The sequence below is a fragment of the Anopheles darlingi genome, chromosome X (assembly GCF_943734745.1).
Source record: "Anopheles darlingi chromosome X, idAnoDarlMG_H_01, whole genome shotgun sequence".
Classification (NCBI taxonomy): Eukaryota; Metazoa; Arthropoda; class Insecta; order Diptera; family Culicidae; genus Anopheles; species Anopheles darlingi.
The window spans coordinates 9,539,273-9,557,917 of NC_064873.1; the positions used below are offsets into that span (position 1 = coordinate 9,539,273).

At 45.8% G+C, this 18,645-nt stretch overlaps 2 protein-coding genes across 11 annotated transcripts in view; both read left to right on the forward strand.

The window, feature by feature from the left end:
- The first annotated feature begins 86 nt into the window (after window positions 1–86).
- On the forward strand, window positions 87–15,404 carry LOC125953679 (forkhead box protein K1-like). Of its 7 annotated transcripts, none has more exons than XM_049683414.1 (6): window positions 87–232; window positions 7,801–8,953; window positions 9,023–9,629; window positions 9,712–9,923; window positions 9,999–10,291; window positions 10,366–15,404. In XM_049683414.1, exons 2-6 carry the CDS (start codon window positions 8,256–8,258, stop codon window positions 10,515–10,517), a joined length of 1,962 nt encoding a protein of 653 aa, XP_049539371.1. In that variant the 5' UTR covers window positions 87–232; window positions 7,801–8,255; the 3' UTR covers window positions 10,518–15,404. The 7 variants fall into 7 exon arrangements, with proteins under 7 accessions (XP_049539371.1, XP_049539346.1, XP_049539389.1 ...); XM_049683389.1 differs by having other exon boundaries at window positions 96–377; XM_049683432.1 differs by lacking the exon at window positions 87–232 and adding an exon at window positions 3,438–3,678.
- A 1,705-nt stretch (window positions 15,405–17,109) lies between these two features.
- Window positions 17,110–18,645, forward strand: part of LOC125954649 (probable E3 ubiquitin-protein ligase makorin-1) — a 7,853-nt gene continuing 6,317 nt past the window's right edge. The window contains exons 1-3 of one of the 4 annotated variants that reach the window (XM_049685130.1): window positions 17,110–17,473; window positions 18,266–18,322; window positions 18,428–18,645. The exon at window positions 18,428–18,645 is cut by the window's right edge and continues 1,110 nt beyond it. The gene's annotated coding sequence lies outside the window, so the exon portion shown is untranslated. The other 3 variants (XM_049685120.1, XM_049685147.1, XM_049685139.1) reach the window with 3 other exon arrangements.

The following is an 18,645-nucleotide window of genomic DNA, read 5'->3' on the forward strand; positions in this document are numbered from 1 at the left end:
TGCATGGGCAGTCTCTTCTTCTTCGTTGTTTGTTGGCTCGTGTTTTCACAGAGACTCGGGTCTTATTTTTCTAATATTTCGTCCCTCAATTGTCGGGTGTCTGGGTCGTGATATTGTTTACATTGTTCTTTCTTCGGCACCGCGCTAGTTTCGAGTGAGTGAGTGCGAGTTTGTTATGCAGCTAACGGCCAGCAGCACCGCAAAAACGCGATTGATTTTTACTTGAACTTCGGTAAGGGTTAGGTGTAGAGAGAGGAGACAAATCGCATTTTCACGCAGCAACAACAACGCGGTAGCGCCAGGTTCCCGGCGGGGCGGAACCGTGTGAGTGGCTTGCAAAACCCCTTCGAGCAGCAGCAAGCAGCAGCCGACCACCGGTAGGTGATGGTAGGAGACAAAGGGTGGTGGGGGGGGGGGGCGAGAGGACCCCAAGCGGATTCGAAACCCGGTCCGGGGTTCAGGGATTTGAACACGGGTGTCCGGGCGCGCGTGCGCGTGCGTTGCAAAAGGGATTTGTGTCGGTCGTGTGTGTGTGAGTGTGTGTGCGCAAGAGGGGATACGAAAAGCGGTGTGCAAAACATAAGATCCGTGAATCGCACACCGCCTGTGTGTGTGAATGGTTTTCTGGTTTCTCCTTCTAGACTCCTGAAGGTTTGTCCCATTTAACCGGAAGGTGCCAATTAATTGCATTCAATTGCAACCGGAAGAATAGGATAATAAAGGACCTTATTGCGTAGAAATTGGAACATACAACCGACCAACCAACGTCCCTTGCACCACCTTGCAAGGAATTTAGAGAAGCGGCACGGTTACGGCGAACAAATGCAAGATGGCGGTCATGGAGGGCGCGTGCATTGCAGGTGTAGTGGTGAGGTGGGTAACACAGCCTCCTGCGACCCAGGAGCGAAACGCGCACGAGGTGAGCAGCCCACCATCGTCTCAATAGCGCCGTTTTGAGCTTAAGCCAACGCACCGGGCGACCGCACCGCGGCCTACTGGGTGCCGCAGCCGGTGCCGGAACGTTTTCGGCGCATGCATGGCCGCCGCGTGCGTGTGTTTGTCGCGCGCCTCACGGCCGCTCACGCAACCGACAGCGCCGCGCTCCCCCTAGCGGCGGTGCTGTGCGACGAGAAGATGTGATATAAGAATGCCGGATGCAACCCCAGCAACAACGCGCGTTGGTTCGGAACCCAAAACAGCGCCTCGTTCTGCTATCGTTCCGGCTGCTGCCAAATCTAGCCAGCTGCCGATGGTGTGGTTTTGGCCACCGTTGTCTCTCGCACGCACTCACGCACAGCTGCGAAAGAGAGGAAGTCCGCGGTCTCGTGAAAATTATCATCGATTTTTTTGCTTTCTTATTTTTCAATATTATTATTGTTATTATTATTATTATTTCACCGTCTGGCAAGCTTCCTTTTTCCCTACCGCGGACAGCCGCTCGCGTGCCGCGATGAGAGCGTTTTGGTGCGGGAGCGGGTTGTCGGTTGGTGGTGTGTATTGTGGTCGTGTGTCTGCCAAGCGCGCTATGCTGCTGCACAACACTGAATTGGTATTTGAGAGATGCTCAATTTAGCTCTCCGCTGCGCTGGTGGGCCTGCTAGAAAGGTGAGTTTCGAGCCGCAAGGCCTTGTGCTGGTGGTTCTACGCAGCACTACTGTAGTATTGTGATTTTCAAAAGATTGTCCGGAAGAGGAGGAGGAGGAGGAGGAGAATCACAAAAGGGAGCCAGGCTGTGTGTGTGTGTGTGTGTGTGTGTGTGTGTGTGTGTGTGTGTGTGTGTTAAATAGATGAAGTATGTGTTGTCGTCGGCCAAAAACCGGCAACACGCAACCGGCGTGCCGGCATTTAAAAGAAAAAGGGAGGAAAAAAAAAGAAAACAAACTAGAAATGAGGCGAACATGAATTTTATTGGATCGCTAAATCAGCATAAGAGCGATAGGCACCGCCTCGCCTCTCCCCCTTCCACCCTTCGTCGGCGGTTTTCAAAACAACAACGACCTCGGCTCGCTGTGCTACATACGTTAGCAATGACGCTACTGACTTGGCGACATGATTCTGTTACCGTCCATCCAATTCGAATTCTCGGCAAAATGCAGCGTAGGCCTAACCTTATGTCAGTCGTTTTTTATCCCCTGTTATCCAAGACCCTTACCTGTGAGCGGTGCGTTCTCTGGCGTTACTCACTTTCTGCTCAAGCATCAAACGTGTTTCTGTCCATTTTTAAGCCAGACCATTTTCTATTCTGCGGAAAAGACGTTACATATTGACCAGGCACGGGGAGAGTAATTGGTTATTTTCGCTTGGTAACAGTGCTAACGGCGATTTTTTTAAAAGAGGCTAGAGTCAAACATCCTTTTGGGAGGAAATGTGTATTTTCTTTGGAATAAGTGTTCATTTCGTGGACACTGGATCGGCGCCTGGTCTCTCGCAGTAAAGAATGCTAAAATATCGGCCATAATGTAAGGAACCGATTGGCCAATCGACATTATCCCTGATACGCCGCCAACTAGTAGTTGATCGCGCAGGATATCCTGCCTGCAGCTGGGATAGTGGAGCTCCTTAATATGGATACTGTCAACAACAAAAACAATAAAAAAAACCCGCTCCGCACTATCTGTCCCAATTCGCCATTTGATTGCTATTTTTGCATTTCCGGCCACTCCTAGCACCGTGCGTGTCGGGTGATTTCATTCCCTCCCCCCCCCCCCCATGGTTGCCTCCGCTCCCCAGCGCTTGTGTCAGCAAGTGGCGCTGGCTGGCTGGTACCAGGGGGGGGGGGGTCTCCCTGCTCCCGTTACCGGTGAGGTGGAAGTTGAATTGGAAAAAAAGTCAAACAAGCCAACGGCTTGTGTGGGACAGCGAAAGGGGGGAGGGGGAGTATGATAAAAATATAAACAAAATCATCAAGAACAAAACAACAGAAACAACAAACAGCAGTCCAGCCGGGGATGAGGACACTGGCGCGCGCGCTCGCACTCTGTTTTCCTTTGGTGTTGTTGCTATCTCTGTCTCTTTCGCTTCGTCGCTTCTGTGTTTTTTTTACTACTTTTTTCTTTCATGTGCTGTGTTCCTTCTCACACTTCTCGATGTGCTGCGCCACTGGAACGTAGAGGATAAGAGAGAAAGAGAGAGAGAGAGAGAGAGAGAGTGCTGCTTGCCACCCACCGAACCATCCACCCACCAAAACATGATGGCTGGCTGTGCATCTGTCTGTCTCTCTGTCTCATTCGTCCAGCCTTACACACACACACACATACACACACACAGTATTTCACAGAGTTTCGTCTAGCAGACGCTCTATGGGTAGGGGATGTTGTTGTTCATCATTGCGCTGCTGCTGGCAAAACCGCTAGCCGTCCCTTTCCTCCCGCAGCCCGAACGATGAGCCCGTCTCCTGGCCATTTCTGCTGTCGCTGCTGCTCAGTGCCGGGGTAGAGGCGGCCGTTCCCCTGGTGTTGGTGCTTACTTGTGCTTCGTTGGGCATCGGTTGCGGATACGCACAAGCAAGCAGCTAGGTTGCTGTCAGCTTTTGCTGTGTATAACTCTGTACTCTAGCAAACACCCGATGGTCATAGGCGCGCGTGCATGTGTTTGTGTATATGTATATATACGGTGTGCCAGTAAGTACGCGCGCAACAACGTGGTGTGCCTCTCGGAGGAAGTGGGTTTTTCGGTGCGGTGCGTAATAGTTCCTGTGCCTAATGTGGGCCTGTGCATGTGCGTTGTGTGCTTGCGCTTTGCTTCGACGCTGCGTCTGCTGGTTGGCTACAACGTTTTTCTACTTGAGGCTGTTTGATGTTTGTGTGACTCCTCTTTCCGCGCGCCGCTTGTTTTCTTCAATCAATTCAATTTCAACCTGATATCTGTATCCCTTCCCTCTGTCTCTCTCTCTCTCTCCCTTTATGATTTTCTCTTTCTCGCGCAAGCGCCTCCGTAGCATCTGTCTCTTCTTATCTCTCTCTCTTCTCTCTTTTTCTTTTCCTTCTCTCTCACTCTCGGTTGAAATTGATGTGTTCTGTTCAGCAGAAAGCTATCCCTCCTCTTTCCCCGTATGTGTCTCTCGCTCCCTCGCTCTATCTCCCTCAATCACTCGAGGTGCGTACTCGCTCGGCTGCTCGGCGGCCTGTGTTTGGCGTGCTTGTGTTGTCACCCAAGCAGTGGCATTGAGCGAAGAGAAGTGCCTGCAGCAGCAGAGACCTCTATCGGTCATAAATAAGGTGTGGTAGGTTTGGGTGCGCAAGAGAATACAGACCGAGAAGGCCAGCGCGGCGACGACCGATTGCCAACGACAATCATCAATCGACAAAACAACATCCCAAAAACTGCTGCTGCTGTTTTGTTGGCCAGCGCCGAGCGCGTTCCCCAGCGATATATGTGGCCGTCAGTGGCGGTGCCGCGTGATCGGAATTCCCGGACTTCAGCCATTTTTCTCTGCAGGCAGCAACAGAGTACAGCCTGCTGCCCTGAGCAAAGAGCCAGCCGATCCCCTCTTCCCCTCCTCCTCCTCCTCCTCCTCCTCCTCCTCCTCCTCCTCCTCCTCGAATCCATCGCCTAGTTTGCAATAGATCGTTCGTTTTTTTCTCTCGCAATTGCTCATGCTGGAAAATGGCGCTGTGTGTCTAGAACGCGCTGCCTGGACGACGCTGCAAGCACAACCGCCTCCCTCCACCCCCCCCCCACCTCACCCACCAACCCTTTCTCCTTTTAATCACACATCGGCAGTTGAGTCGGTGTGCGTGCGTGCGTGCGTTTGTATGTGTTTGGTGTGTACGTGAGAGAGCGCCGCTGAGGTGTGAGTTCATGTTCGTCGAATGTCTTACGCACCCGGTGTGTCAGTGTGACGAGGACGGCGACGATGGTGCGGTGCGGATCATTATCATTATCATCGCCATCACCGGCTGCTCCCTAGAGAATAACAGCAGGCAGACTCGACACAAATTGTATTACGCGGTTCTCCGTCTGGAATAAGCGGCTTATCCGCGCGTTGTTGTGCCCACTCGATGTGCAACCGGGTCTCGTGTAGCATCGATCCCGGGAAGGGCCTAGAATTTAATCGATTCTCATCTTCGCACCGGCAAAGACGTGGTGGTTGAAAAAGAGGGGGGTAGGTGAGGCGGCTGTCTCATGTTTTAGTTTACTTGTGATGTAAGCAGAGATTCCGGTTGCGTTGCGCTGTGTGTGGCGAGTCCTATCACAATTTGTACAATTCGTTTCCCCTGCCCTGCGCAGCCATACATCGGGTGTGGACCAGGAGCATTCAAAAAACAATAACAACAACAACAAAAACAACAACAAAACAAAGTGTACAACCATACCGTTTTCTTTTGTCTGTTTTAGCTAAGACGTAGTGGCCGAGGCGCAGCACCACGAAAAGCTGCGGTTTATGAAAATTGGCTGGTGCGTAAAAAACGCAAGACGGAAAAAGGGAAAAGAAGCGAAACGATCATCAATTTCCATCAGATCCCTTCCGCCGTCTCCGCTGCGTTTCTGCTTGCCCTTCCCCCCGGGGTGAGTGTAAACGCAGAGCACGCGGTTTGTGTTCTGTCGGTTCTGTTCCGCAGTTACCCTCGCCATGCCTACCAAGCGATGGTAAATTCTACAAGTGAAAATGGTGGCGGCGGCGAAACAGCAAAAAGAAGAAGAAAAAAAAACATCCTACCATTCTCCCCGATTTTCTCATGCTTTTGCCCAGCGCACCACCAGAAAATCCACAGCGCCCTGATACATATGTGACCACCGTTGTGCTTCTGTATGTGTATGTGTGCGTGCGTGAGTGTATGGTGTAGTGTATATTTTCGTATGGTTAAACGATTTTCACCCCCCCCCCCCTCCACCTTCCCCCCTTCGTACCATCCGTATATTGCTATGCGCGGTGCCCGTGTATAGGTGTCGTTTATGGATGCCGAAGGGTTTTTTTTTTATGGTGACGACGACCAGCGCATGCTTCCCTAGAACACTACCACACAGCACAAACGGTAAACATCACTTAGCTGAACTTGTGAAACCAGCAACAAAGCCTATTGTTTATGCACTTTGTCGACAGCCTGCCGTGTTTGTGCGGCTTGTTTTGCCTCGCGAAGAAGAGCGCGAACACGACGAAGTGCCAGCATCACAGCACCTTATTGCGCGTCTGTGTGCATTGTGTGTGTTTACGCGTGTGATTGTACACCATCGTTGGGCAATTTCTCTGTGAGATTGCTGTATCGATAGCGTGATGCTGAAGTTAAATAGATAGAGACGCTGTTGTTGGATGGAGGATGGGTTTTTATTTTTTGTGATTATTATTTTACTTGCAGCTCGAAACCGTTGGAAATGGCACCTGTTTCCCCTTCTGTGAACGATCCGTGCCCGTTCGATGGGAATAGGGACGAACCACACCGGAGGCCGCGGTGTGTTGTGGCACCGCCATCTAGTGATCACGTGTGGCTCCTACGGCAGTAAAAGGGCTTAAGGTTGCTCCAGTTTGCCCCATCGGTTATCGGTGGCTGCTACTATCAGCATGTCAAATGCAATTGTAACAAGGCGTGTTAGTTCGGATGGAGATGGGTGAAATGTTCACCGCACGGCACCGGTTGAGAACATGCAAAACGCATGAAAACCCCCATGAACGGAGAGTCGTGTCCATTCGTTGATGCCGATGCGAACTGCGTCCAATGCTACTTCGTTCAAGATTACGAACGTTTGCCTTTCCGTCTAATGTGCAATGTTGGTCACAAATGGAGCGCCCATTTACATATCTTCCTGCTGAACATGTTTGGAACGCCGGTGCATTTGTCTCTACAGCACTGCTGTGGAGCTACAATACACACGCCGTTTTCAATTTCGGTGTACGTTTATTTACCTTTTGACTTATTTTTAAACGCGATGATACAGTGCGCATGTTAAAAAGTATTATCAGCACAGTTGTGTTCGTTGGAGAACTATCATACGAACATTTTTGGATCACGAACTCGTTCGGTAGCCCATAGACATTAAAGTTATTAGTAGCTTATTGCCTCATTGCTGCCCAGCGCCAGGATACCCAGTGTCTTGACACAGTATACGATGTTTCGACACGGCATAAACAATTTTTTGTTTTATTGAAAACGCTCAATTTTGCTACATAGTATCGAGATGCATTTTGATAAAGACAGCAAATCAAACAAACGTTTAACAACAAATCTGTAAATTTGGTTGGTGCTGTCGAAGGGCTATTTTGATGGATGGTATTCGTTCGTTGTGTTATTAAAAAATTGGTCACGTTTCGGATGAAGTCGGAACGAAATCATTGAACGTCCCGATACCATTTCGCATTCCTGCAGTGACAACATTCGCGCCGACGCGAAGAAGCGAACAGATATATCATCGTTCAGCTAGAGTAGCTCTCGTTTGCGCTGATGCTCTAGTACGCCCCATGTTGTTATGATTTTGGATGATTCTCTACACCATACTCGACGGTACTGATCGCCGGTAGTGAAACAAAATTGCGTCTTATCTCTATTGTCCACTTTAAAACTCTTTGTTGTCTTTGAAAGTCCGTCTGTAGTAAAATGAATTGTTTACATTTGACGAATTTTGTAGAGGTGTGCCAAAATCATAAAATGTTGACTCCATTGTCTTCTGAATGTCGATAACGCAATACCGGCTGCATCCTTGATTGTGATGTTATGATTTTTTTCCTTTTTGATTAAGAGCCCCAGCGAAAAATAAGCAGCCCATTGCCGTAGAAAGATATACCAATTTATTCATCTGAACTTTATCTTCAAACAGAAACAAAATCGATCCTTCAATAACCCGACCTTTCTCTTTTTACTTTTCTAGTTGAGTGGAATACCGAGCAGTTCAAAAGTGCAAACGCTTAAACAACCAAATCTGAGTTTTACAAGCCATTATCGGTGGATGTTGCTCGTATAGTTTACAGAAAGTGTTTTTTTTTTAACTACGCGACGAAGAATCTTGTGCTGCAACAGCCGTAGTTTGTGATTTTTGCTTGCATGAACTGATTTTAATGTGTGTTTCATTATTTAAAAATTTGTAAACAGTTACATCGGTTGGTAGTTTACAGTACCTTTAAACGTGTTGGTAGTAAGGCGCACGTGCTTTGGAAAACTTGTTGAACATTAGAACGTAAGCTGAAAAACAGAATCAGCGCTCAAACCAGTGTGTCAGCAAACCAAATCTTGGACGGTTCAAGTTTACTGGATCCGTCTTCGTTGCTGTAGATCCTCATCAAACGCCTTTTAAGTCGTCGTGCATTTACCCTCACAGTCTGCACCATGTCGGGTGCAGCACAGGAATGCTTACCACCATCACGTGGTGCTTGCGATGTCACTGTGGTCAAGCAGGACAACAGCAGCATCGCGGATCCGAATGAGGGTTCGCCTGGAACGCAACATATAACCACGATCAACTACCAGCTACCGATCATCACGAACAGCAGTAGTAGTAACAATGGAGGAAGCGCAAACCTTCCCGGTCGTCGTTATTCGACATCGCACCAGTCTTCCTCACCGGTGTCCTCCCCATCGCCCACACCGTCGGGATGTGGATCAGTGAAGATGAGTAATGGATCGAGCACTTCTGCTAGCAGCAAACTGTCTGTGGTTGGTGCGGGCGGAGGAAGTGGCTTAGGTTCGTCGGCAGCGCTTGCTGCAGCTGGTGGTTCCGTCGCCGGAAGCTCCATGGGAAGCAGCGGCAATAATACTGCAACGAACTACCATAACTTCATCGGCCGTCTGATCAGCAAGGACAATATGTTGCTGATCAGCGAGGACGTGATCGAGGTGGGCCGTAATTCTTCCAAGTCGATGGTTGACTTCCACGTTGGCAAGAACAGCTTCGTTTCACGGAAGCATTTCATCATTCAGCACGATATGAACGACGAATTTACCCTGTTCTGCCTTAGCAAGAACGGTGTCTTCATCGACAACATTTTTCATCGGAAGAGTGGCGAACCATACAAACTACCCAAACTGTAAGTTGTTTTGCGTAGGATGAATTTATCAGAAAATGATCTTTAATCCGTTTCGTTTCTCTGTTGTAGATGCAGTATCCGATTTCCCAGCACAAACATTAAGATTCAGTTTGAGAACCTGATTGACCAGGCCAACAATGGAATCATGATTGATCTGAGCGAACACATACCAGTCAAGCTTGGTACGGGTGCCGTCGGTAGTCCGTTGGCCGGTATTCCATTGCAAAATTTGACTAGCCCGTCATTGACTTCCGGCTCAAGCAGCAGCGGTAACCTAAGAATGTCTGACAACAAATCGCCCCCTTGCAGTGTAATCTACGCTCCGTTGAAAATTTCGATTCCCTCGGAGCAGGGAAATGTCGGCGAACGTTCGAATACCGCTTTGCTGGGCGACATATCGGTTCGTGGTCAGGCCCGTGGTGGTGGTGGCAGTGGCCGTGAATTGCACGGTGGTGCTGCCGTAGGGGGCGGTGGTATCGGCAGCGGTTATCCGTCACCCACGGGTACGATCAGCGCAGCCAACAGCTGTCCTACTAGTCCGCGGCAAAATGTGCACGACTTTGCCCAATATAATAACAGTCATCATCATCATCACCACCAGCATCACCATAACAACAGTAGCAGTAGTAGTAGCCACGCTGTTGCCAACAGTGCTACCAACAATAACAACTATTCGGTAGGTGTTTTTAACTTGAACTCATAGCTTAAGCCCAGATCTTCCAGTGCTCCAATTCATAATGATTGTTTGTTGTGTTTAGGAATTTCAAGCCCCTGCTACACAATCGCTGGAAAGTGACAAGCCGCCGTATAGTTACGCGCAGTTAATCGTGCAAGCCATCTCTGCGTCACCTGAAAAACAGCTAACACTGTCTGGAATCTATTCCTTCATATCGAAAAACTATCCATACTACAGAACCGGTGCGAACAAAGGATGGCAGAACTCGATTCGACACAACCTTAGCCTCAATCGGTAAGCGGGGCATGCCACAATTTATATCAAAACTACATTGTTTAATTCTTTCTATTCGATTATCTTTGATTGCAGTTACTTCATCAAGGTACCACGGTCGCAAGATGAACCAGGCAAGGGTAGTTTTTGGCGGATAGATCCATCGAGTGAACTGAAGCTTATTGATCAAAGCTACCGGAAGCGACGCCAACGGGGATCTCAGTGTTTCCGTACACCTTTCGGTATGCCCAGATCGGCACCTGTTTCACCTAATTACACGGACAATTCGCGCGAAGGTTCGCCGATTAACGAGGAGCTTCTCTTGTCGGCACCTGGTTCGCCGGGTCAGAATAACACCAGCGGATATGTTGTGACAAACAATCATGAAGGTACCTTTTGAATTCATTATCGGTTAGCCTATGCAGCCTAATTGAATTGAATCTTTGTCATACGTAACTCACAGGGCCTCAGCAATCCTCGTATCAGAATCAATACACCGCTTACGCTAGCGCCGAACACCACCAGCCACCACCTCCAGAAGTCTTCGAAGAGGACGAGCAGCTCGAATATGAAAGCGATGAATACGAGCCAAACAATAAGCGTCAGAAGATGTAACTGACGTCCATTCATCGTGGTCCGGTCGATGGTTGCGAAAATACGTTGAGTTAGTTGCACAGAAACCGCCCGCAGAAAATAATGGCAATGGTTGTCTCAGCACATCCATATTCGCGTTTCTAGTTAGGTTCCGGCGTGTAGTTTGAAACATATGTTTCAGCTGATCCATTTCCAAATAGTGCCCAGCAGATCTACAAACCTCATAATATGTGGTTCATCTTCTCTTGTTCATTTATGCGAAAAGGCACACCCTGGATTGGAAATGGTCAAAAATCGCGACCTAACGCCAATAGGGAAACACAAGGCTTTCGATAATGTAGTTCGAAACGAAAAACATAATATCTTTCAGTTTAAACCCAGATCCCCTTCATCCCATTTTTAGTTGCTTTTTGCAGTCGATGCATAAGATACGTCTTATGATTCTTGATAAGGTACTTGGATTATTAAGCTTATGGTCTTATGTGAGGTGCAATGAGTTATCATTCAGATGTTAACGGTTGCTGGATATAGTTAAGAATGCATAATGCACTCACACACACACGACACGAAATCACACCGACACATATATGCGCCTGTGAGCGCATTGCAAAGGTTAGCCTATATGATTTGCTATAAGGCAAACAATCACTAAGGCAGTCACTCGCACCGGCTCGGTCAACCATATGCTCATCCTTCTCCCTTAATTCAGATTGATGTAATAGCCTCTACCGTTGCTACCTTCAAGCGGCATAATAGTTCAGGATATGGTACAACTAAGTGAAGAGCAGGTTACAGCCGTGGCCCTCCTTGTACCTTTCGTCTAAGGGTCGTTTGTTTTTACTCTAAAACCTGCAAGGTAATGGTAGTCAGTCTTTTTAGTAGAAAAAGAGTGCTCCAAAGAAGGTTCGAAAGTGAAAGCGAATTAATAAGAGGGGAGGGATGTAGAATTCACTATAAAACTCTTACACGTTTAAGTGTGTGTAGTCTACTTGGTATCTCGTTGGATATCTCCCTTTATTGTGACATCTGTTAGTTTTCGGCGCATTCCTCAGAGAAATCTAAGCGCCTAAAATAACACGACGAGTCCCGTTTTGAGTATTTCGGCAGGTCTGTTTAATGGAATAAATATCAGTGAATTTTTAAGTTCTCATTCAATCAGATTTTGTAAAAAAAATATTATAAAAGTAAATTATAGATTTTCCCCTTTCACTGTGAGCTGATGATTGCCTCAAACCACATTTTTTACTGAATTGAAATGCCAGTTATATGGCCAATGAAGGACCATATACAGCAGTGGGCCTAAGGCATTGATAGGGAGGGCTTGTTGGGCAAATCCGACCTCCACAGAGGCCGCTATCCCAATCACACTCTACCAACTAGGATCCCTCGCCTTCCTAACGACGAGGGCTCGCCCTACATTGCAAATAGGCATATGATAAAAAAAGACCATTTACCGGCAGCCGGCCAGCATTACGGCCATTTAACTATAGTTCGCCATTCAGTTGCAAAGCAATCTAGCATTCGTGTTTCAGCGCAAAGCAGGAATAACAAATTGCAAGGCATCAAACAACAGTTAGTACTAAGCCATTGGCAGTTTACAGTTGACAGTCACTTGGAACCTTTAGGGGGAGTAAGGCTGGGGTGAGAAAATTGAAATGTACATGTAAAATTCAAATTTGAAATTAATTCAGTAACTCAGCAGTGAATGAGGGAGGTATATGCTTTACTTCTATCGTTTCTTCATTTGATTTTAGGTATTGCTTTACTTTTGCCCAACACATAAAAGCTAACCCCTTATCTACATTATCAAATTTGTCGGGCGTTCGAACAATATTTCGAGTATTTTAATTAGTCGCCTAGTTTGAAGTTTGGAGTCAAGAGGCATTAAAAAACGTTATGGGGTTTTGATCGCCGTAGCAATTTGTCAAAACAAAAGCCATATGTCGATATTTTTTGCTTCAATTTGGTTGAAATGTATTATAATATTACACCCACATCATCAAATTGATCACAACTTTCAGCCAAAAAAATTAGTTTCTCTGATTAGTTAAAACAAATTCGAACTGTCAGAACGCCAGATATCGGCCGACAAAGTTGATAATGAAGACTCAACGTAAGAGTTGAGTATCTCTGTATGAAGGAATGAAACACGTAAGGGTGAAAAGTAGGAAGTTTTGATGTGGAGGATGCAAAGCGAGAGAATCAAAGAAGAAAAAAAGAAAGGGGATAAGCCTAGCCACACCCTTCCCTTACGGCACGCTGCTCATGCATCCTGATCGCGGAGCTTTCATTAGGAATAAATTCGAATAAATGTAAGAAATTTTAGGAGTTTGCGGCATGCTACGACTCATGGAATCCCCCTACAGAGAATTAACTCCTCGAAAAGAAATAAAGAAGAAGCAAAACAACAAAACACAGATTTTCCGCTACTCTGAAGAGATTGTCTTACAAATGTGTCGTGAAATTAAATTAAAAGAAGCATAAAAAGAATATGTTATTCGTATGTTCTAATATGATGATACCTTACTAAACAGTGTACACTGAAAATAAAAGCTGTCCCGGCTTACGATGAACAGAAGGTTGGGCGTTAAGGTTATGCTGTTCTCTGTTATCTCAAAGTCGGGCGGGCTCAAATGAACCGAGCACGTAGTATATGAAGTAAAAATGATAGGATTCATCGATTGAGACAGACAGCTCTTTGTGAGTGTAGAAAAAGGAGCTAATATGGTTGCACTCTATTATTGAACAGATCCTACGCCAGATCTTAGCCTGTGGTGTAGACAAGAAGCATGGAGGAAAGAATACGTTGGCACAGATCTTTCTATTTCTAACAGAACCTTGCATCATTCGCCTTATTTAAAAAAAAAACATCGTGGTGTTGGTCCAGCGAACGAGCAGCTCATGTTTCGAAGGCAGCAGCCTCTGAAAGCAAAAGTCGTAGAACAACACAATTATTTACTTACTTGCCGATAAGTAAGTGATAAGGCGTGCAACGATCGACGAGCGAACCATACAATTATTTAAGTGTAAAAAAGCCCGATAGTGTGATGTGGGTTTGCCAGTTTATCCTTCACACAAACCGCCCTTCTTAGCCGTTCTGAACTCAGATATAATCTGGATGCATATAATTGCCATATCTGTTTGCTTTTGTTTGTGGCGATATAAGAGGGCAACACAGACCATACTAAGATCTGTGACTAAATCAGCTAGCGAATAGTTAAACAAAGGATAGCCATAAACCCTAACTAATAGCTAGTTAGACTAACAGACTAGGGTTTGCGGTGTGTTTTAGTGAGGTGTGAGTTATATTGTTGGAATATAGTAAAAGATGCTATCATCGTTAGCATTATGAAGGACTCTCTCTTGAACCCATCCACCACTCATTCCACCACACCACACGCTCTGTTGAGTAGTAGTAGTTAACGGTCTGTGTGAAATACTATTTTATGATTTTGATTTTTTTAAATATGCATCTGCATTAAACTATACAATTAAGGTAAAAAGGCAGGGACGTCGCTGCGGGGGGAGGGTATTACGAGAATGTGTGAAATGTGGCAATTTGATTGTATCGATAGAATTGATCTATTGACTGCTGCACGTAGCAAAGTGCGACACAAACATCTAGGGCAGGACCTGTTAATGGTTTTAAAATGGAATACATTTTTAGTGAAGTTAGCCCGTTTAAAAAAAGAAGCATAAGCATAACTCATTCTTCAAAATCACCAGATTAGGTTAGTGAATATGGTTAGGTTAGATATGCCACATGGAGACCGATCTGCATATGTTTAATAGAAGAGGTTTAAACTTCACCCAGTAAGTACAACCGTCTGCTGTGCGAAGCTTTGCACCTTTTCTTTTTTTCGATAGATGGCAAACAGAAACGGTATGCAAGGGCTATGTACATGACCTAAAATAAAAATACACACATTCGCACCAACCGTGTACTACCCCTCTTGCTCCTATGGCGAGTGATTGAGAATGCACTCAATAGATTAAGAAACACAAGAGAGCAGGAGATAGATAGAGATAGATGGATAGGGATAGCGAAGAAGAAAGAAAGAGATAGAAAAATAGAACATTACACAGCAAAACATAATATCCCATCGGTAGTAAGTGTAATAAGCATTTTAGCATTTTATTTGCTTGATCGAATGTCGATGCGTGTATTCTTGGGTATACTTGGTACTAACGGCATGTGCAGGCGTGTTCGCGCACGCATATCCAGTTCTTATAATTTATACAAAACCGTTTACAATAAAAGAGGACATGTAAATTACCAATAACATTTACAATAAGAAAGTAGACGAAAATGATTTTATTTATTTGCGAAAATTGACTTTATTTGCCAAATGTTGAGCTCTTACAAAACTGTTGTCGAACTACACAAGTGTTGCAAGGGTTTTCGTGGGCTGAGAGTCGGGCACGAAATCACCAAATGATGGTGCTGTTGTACGATACCTCCTAGGACATGAAGAGAGTATTCAAAATAATTCTCAAAAGAAGAAAGATCCTTCGAAATCTACACATCCAGACAAAGCAAAAAGGAAAAACCAAGTGAAATCGCTGTAAATGTTCAAACATGTACTCTGCCAAACTGAAATCGGCAATGCCAGAATTCAATTCGGATAAATAGAAATATACACAAATTTAATTATAGTGGTATGACAAGAAAATGAAGGGCATAGAAGATAGATTTAGTGATATGAAAATAAGAAAAGCCTCCACTTCTTCACTACACAAGATTGGTACATGGAACCCCTCGTCCCCCTCCCATTCCTTTAGATTTCTTCTTTCCATCTCTTTCTCTGATGGTATACCTGCGAAAAGTCACGAACAATTGTTAGAAAGAACAATGAACTCAGAAGAAATGTAACATTAAAAAAAAACTTGATGTTTTTACTCTTCCACGATTAATTATGTATACTTTGTAAATATTAAATTTGTGATAATCCCTGGGTGTGACGCACAGCAGGAACATTAATTAGTTAATGAAGTAAACAATAGTAACAGGTAAGTCTTCACACTTTGGGTCGAAATGTTAATTAGAAAAATAATGGAAACAAACTAAAGGTCCTGGCACACTGGATCCAAAATTTTCCACATAATGCGCACGCTATACGACAGCGCGATTATCGCGGAGAGACCAAAATCCATAAGCCGGTGCTAAAAGGAGCGTAAACCGAGCGGCGTGACAATTACGCTCTCGTATAGCAGTCGCTTAAGACGGGATAGACAAAAACTGTAACCTAAATTCAAAATGAAATGCCAAAAGCGTAAGCTTTTTGAGCATTACGCTACAGTTTACACGAGATTTAAGGATCTTGTACCACAGGTTTTATAATAAATATTTGCACAACACTGCACTCAAATGCTAGGCTTGCTTGTGGCGGTGACCGGTGTAAACGCAAGTGCCGCATCCTATGTGTGGCAGCCTTGAAGCCTGCCACACACAGCACGCGTTACTCGCGGCCGACTTGTGATCTATACTCCGGAAACCAAATTGAGTGATTTTGAAAAAAAAAAAACTTGACCAATATCGGATATCACAGAAAACCTCTGATGTTCGATATTGAAGCAGTTTGACATGTGATGTTGGACAACTGAGAGTTTGATATTGGACTACTTTTGAACCCATGAAACTAAACGTAAACGGATGAACTTCTGGAGAGCTTTTAAGGCGGGGCCAAAAGTTTTCTTAAAAAACGAAAAAAAGTCGACCGCCGAAATTTCGGACCGACGATCTTCTGTCTGTCTCATTCCCTCCCCGTTCTAGCTCGCTCTGCCGTCATCGTCGTAGGTTGTGATTTATCGGGTAATGTTTTTCTGCGTTGTGTATGGATGTGGGTGAATGAATGTGTATGAAGTGGAATGATGTTAAGGAGATGATAGGACTGGGGATGGAAATTTCTAACACGCAACACATTGAACTAACTATTTTACTGATGACCCCATTGACAAAATGTATGCAACCGGGTCACCGGAAATTGTTCTGCCGGCGGGTCGCTTAAGCGTTAGCGACCCGGTTGCATACCTTTCTGCCAATGGGGATCAAATCACGGTGTCGCATCCAGATTCGAACAAAGTTCGGCACGATTTCAAGCGCAATCGTCATGGCGCTGATGAACGTGGCCGAAAGTATTGCCGTCTCATCAGCCATCTCGTTCGCGCTCACACACAATTCTGCAAATGGCGCTTTCGCATAGCGCTGTTTCATCGGATGTCGCGCTCACTCCTACAGTGAGCATACGGAATCGTGAGTTCCATGGTTTCTGGGGTTGGACTTTAGAAAACAAATCATAAACGGGAAAACATGGAAAGCGCTAGAATGGCATGGAAAGGCATGGAAGGGCATGAAGGGCAGCAAGGAAATAACACATTTAAACAAATTAATGTTTCATACTCTATTCTGTAACCGGGCCGTATAGCTAGTTTTGTAATAATAGATAGTAATAATAGAGACGGTTGCATTCATTTTGCATTCGGGGACAAGCCAGAAAGAAGTCCGCAGTTGCCGCATCTGCCGCAAGTAACGCGTGATATGTGTGGTAGGCTTTAGTGTATCTGTCATCCTCACGTCGTCCGTCGTGTAAACTTGCACTTGCGACAACGATGATATGCGCCATCACGCATCCAGCTAGTGAGGAACCGAGGTGGTGAGAACCCGTACTGCGCGTGGTGTCCTCGTGCCAGCAAATTATATATTTCTGTGTTTTGTGAACGGAAAACTGTAGCATGGGCTGGTGAAGAAAAACGTTGCTCTACTTTGCGATACCCAGCACAGTGCTTAACAGCGCATGTGGTCGGTAGGAGAGTGAAAAAGTGTATGTTCCCTGCCTGGAGGGCGCTTGTGTCGTTTCGTGGTGTATCCGCGGTGTGGCGTAGCAGACTATATTATTGCAATATCTTACGCGCGTCTCTAGAGTGACATAGAGGCGCTGGATAGGAGTTTACCGTGGATGGTCGTGCATTCTGGCGTAGTAAGTGGCCATAGTTGCTTTTCATAAATCTCATTCCTTACCCGGTATTCTGGCGTGTGTAGACAGGAAAAAGGGAAAAAAGATGTATTTGTATACAGCTATTTCACTCACACGAGAGGAAGGAATATATGCGCAAAATGTGAGGATGCTCTAGATGAGCTCATTGCCCATGACAGTGTTGCCGTTCATGGCCCGTAACCAGCACACGGTTTGTAAGGGGTTGAGGGGCTTTGTAGAGGGCAGGGTGTGGGGGGCGGGGGGGCTATCTTTTTATTTGGGTTTTGTTTCTCCGTAAACAGCAGTAACATCTTAGCTTTCTAAATCAAAGCTTGCAATCAAAGCAATCAGTGCTTTTCCGATTACCATACCGATTCAGCGGTGTTCTCGGAGTCAGTTAATAAAATAAGGGGGATAATAACTGAAAGAGAGAAAAAAAGAAAAAAAAAGTAGAAAAACAGATAGGATGAGTCACACCAACACACATGCACAGGCCAGAAGTAGTTGTTGCATGTGTGCGTGTGTATGATCAAAACAATAAGCCAGCGAGAGCGCAGAAGAAAGACTTTTACGACGAAGCGGTTGGTTGGTGTGGTGTGTGCGAAATGCATTAAGAACTGATGAGCTCTTGGTAGGATTCTAAAATTTCGGCTGTCCTAGGTGTCTTCCTCGCTATTTGGTATTCTGTTCGTTTTTTTACACCCCGGCGGAGGGCACATTATGCTTCCTTACTCATAGCCTAGAGCCTCGAGTCACTTTTCCAATAATCCAATCTCCTTTTTTCTCCTCCACAAGTGTAGATCGCACCCCGTCGACCTGCTATTTGGCTGTTAATAATTGGTAGAGCAGCGGGTAAGTGTTGGTTGGGATAGGAGATTGTGTACAATGGCGCTGTGTGATCACCGTGAATGGTTAACTTACTTATTTTTCTTATCCCGCTTACCGCATTTCATACAGCCTGATCTGCTGAATCGCTGCTCGAGGAAGCTCGGTGGCAAGCACGGTCGAAGCCTCCTGGTCGCCCCCACGAAATTCACCAGGCATCGGGTCAACGTACCGCGCGTACAATCAACCTTTCAAGCAAGCGCAGGGGGTGGCATCATCAATCAAAGTGCACGTGCATTGCTAGCTGATCGAAAGCTCCAAACCTGCTAGCCTGCAAGTCTGCCCTGCTG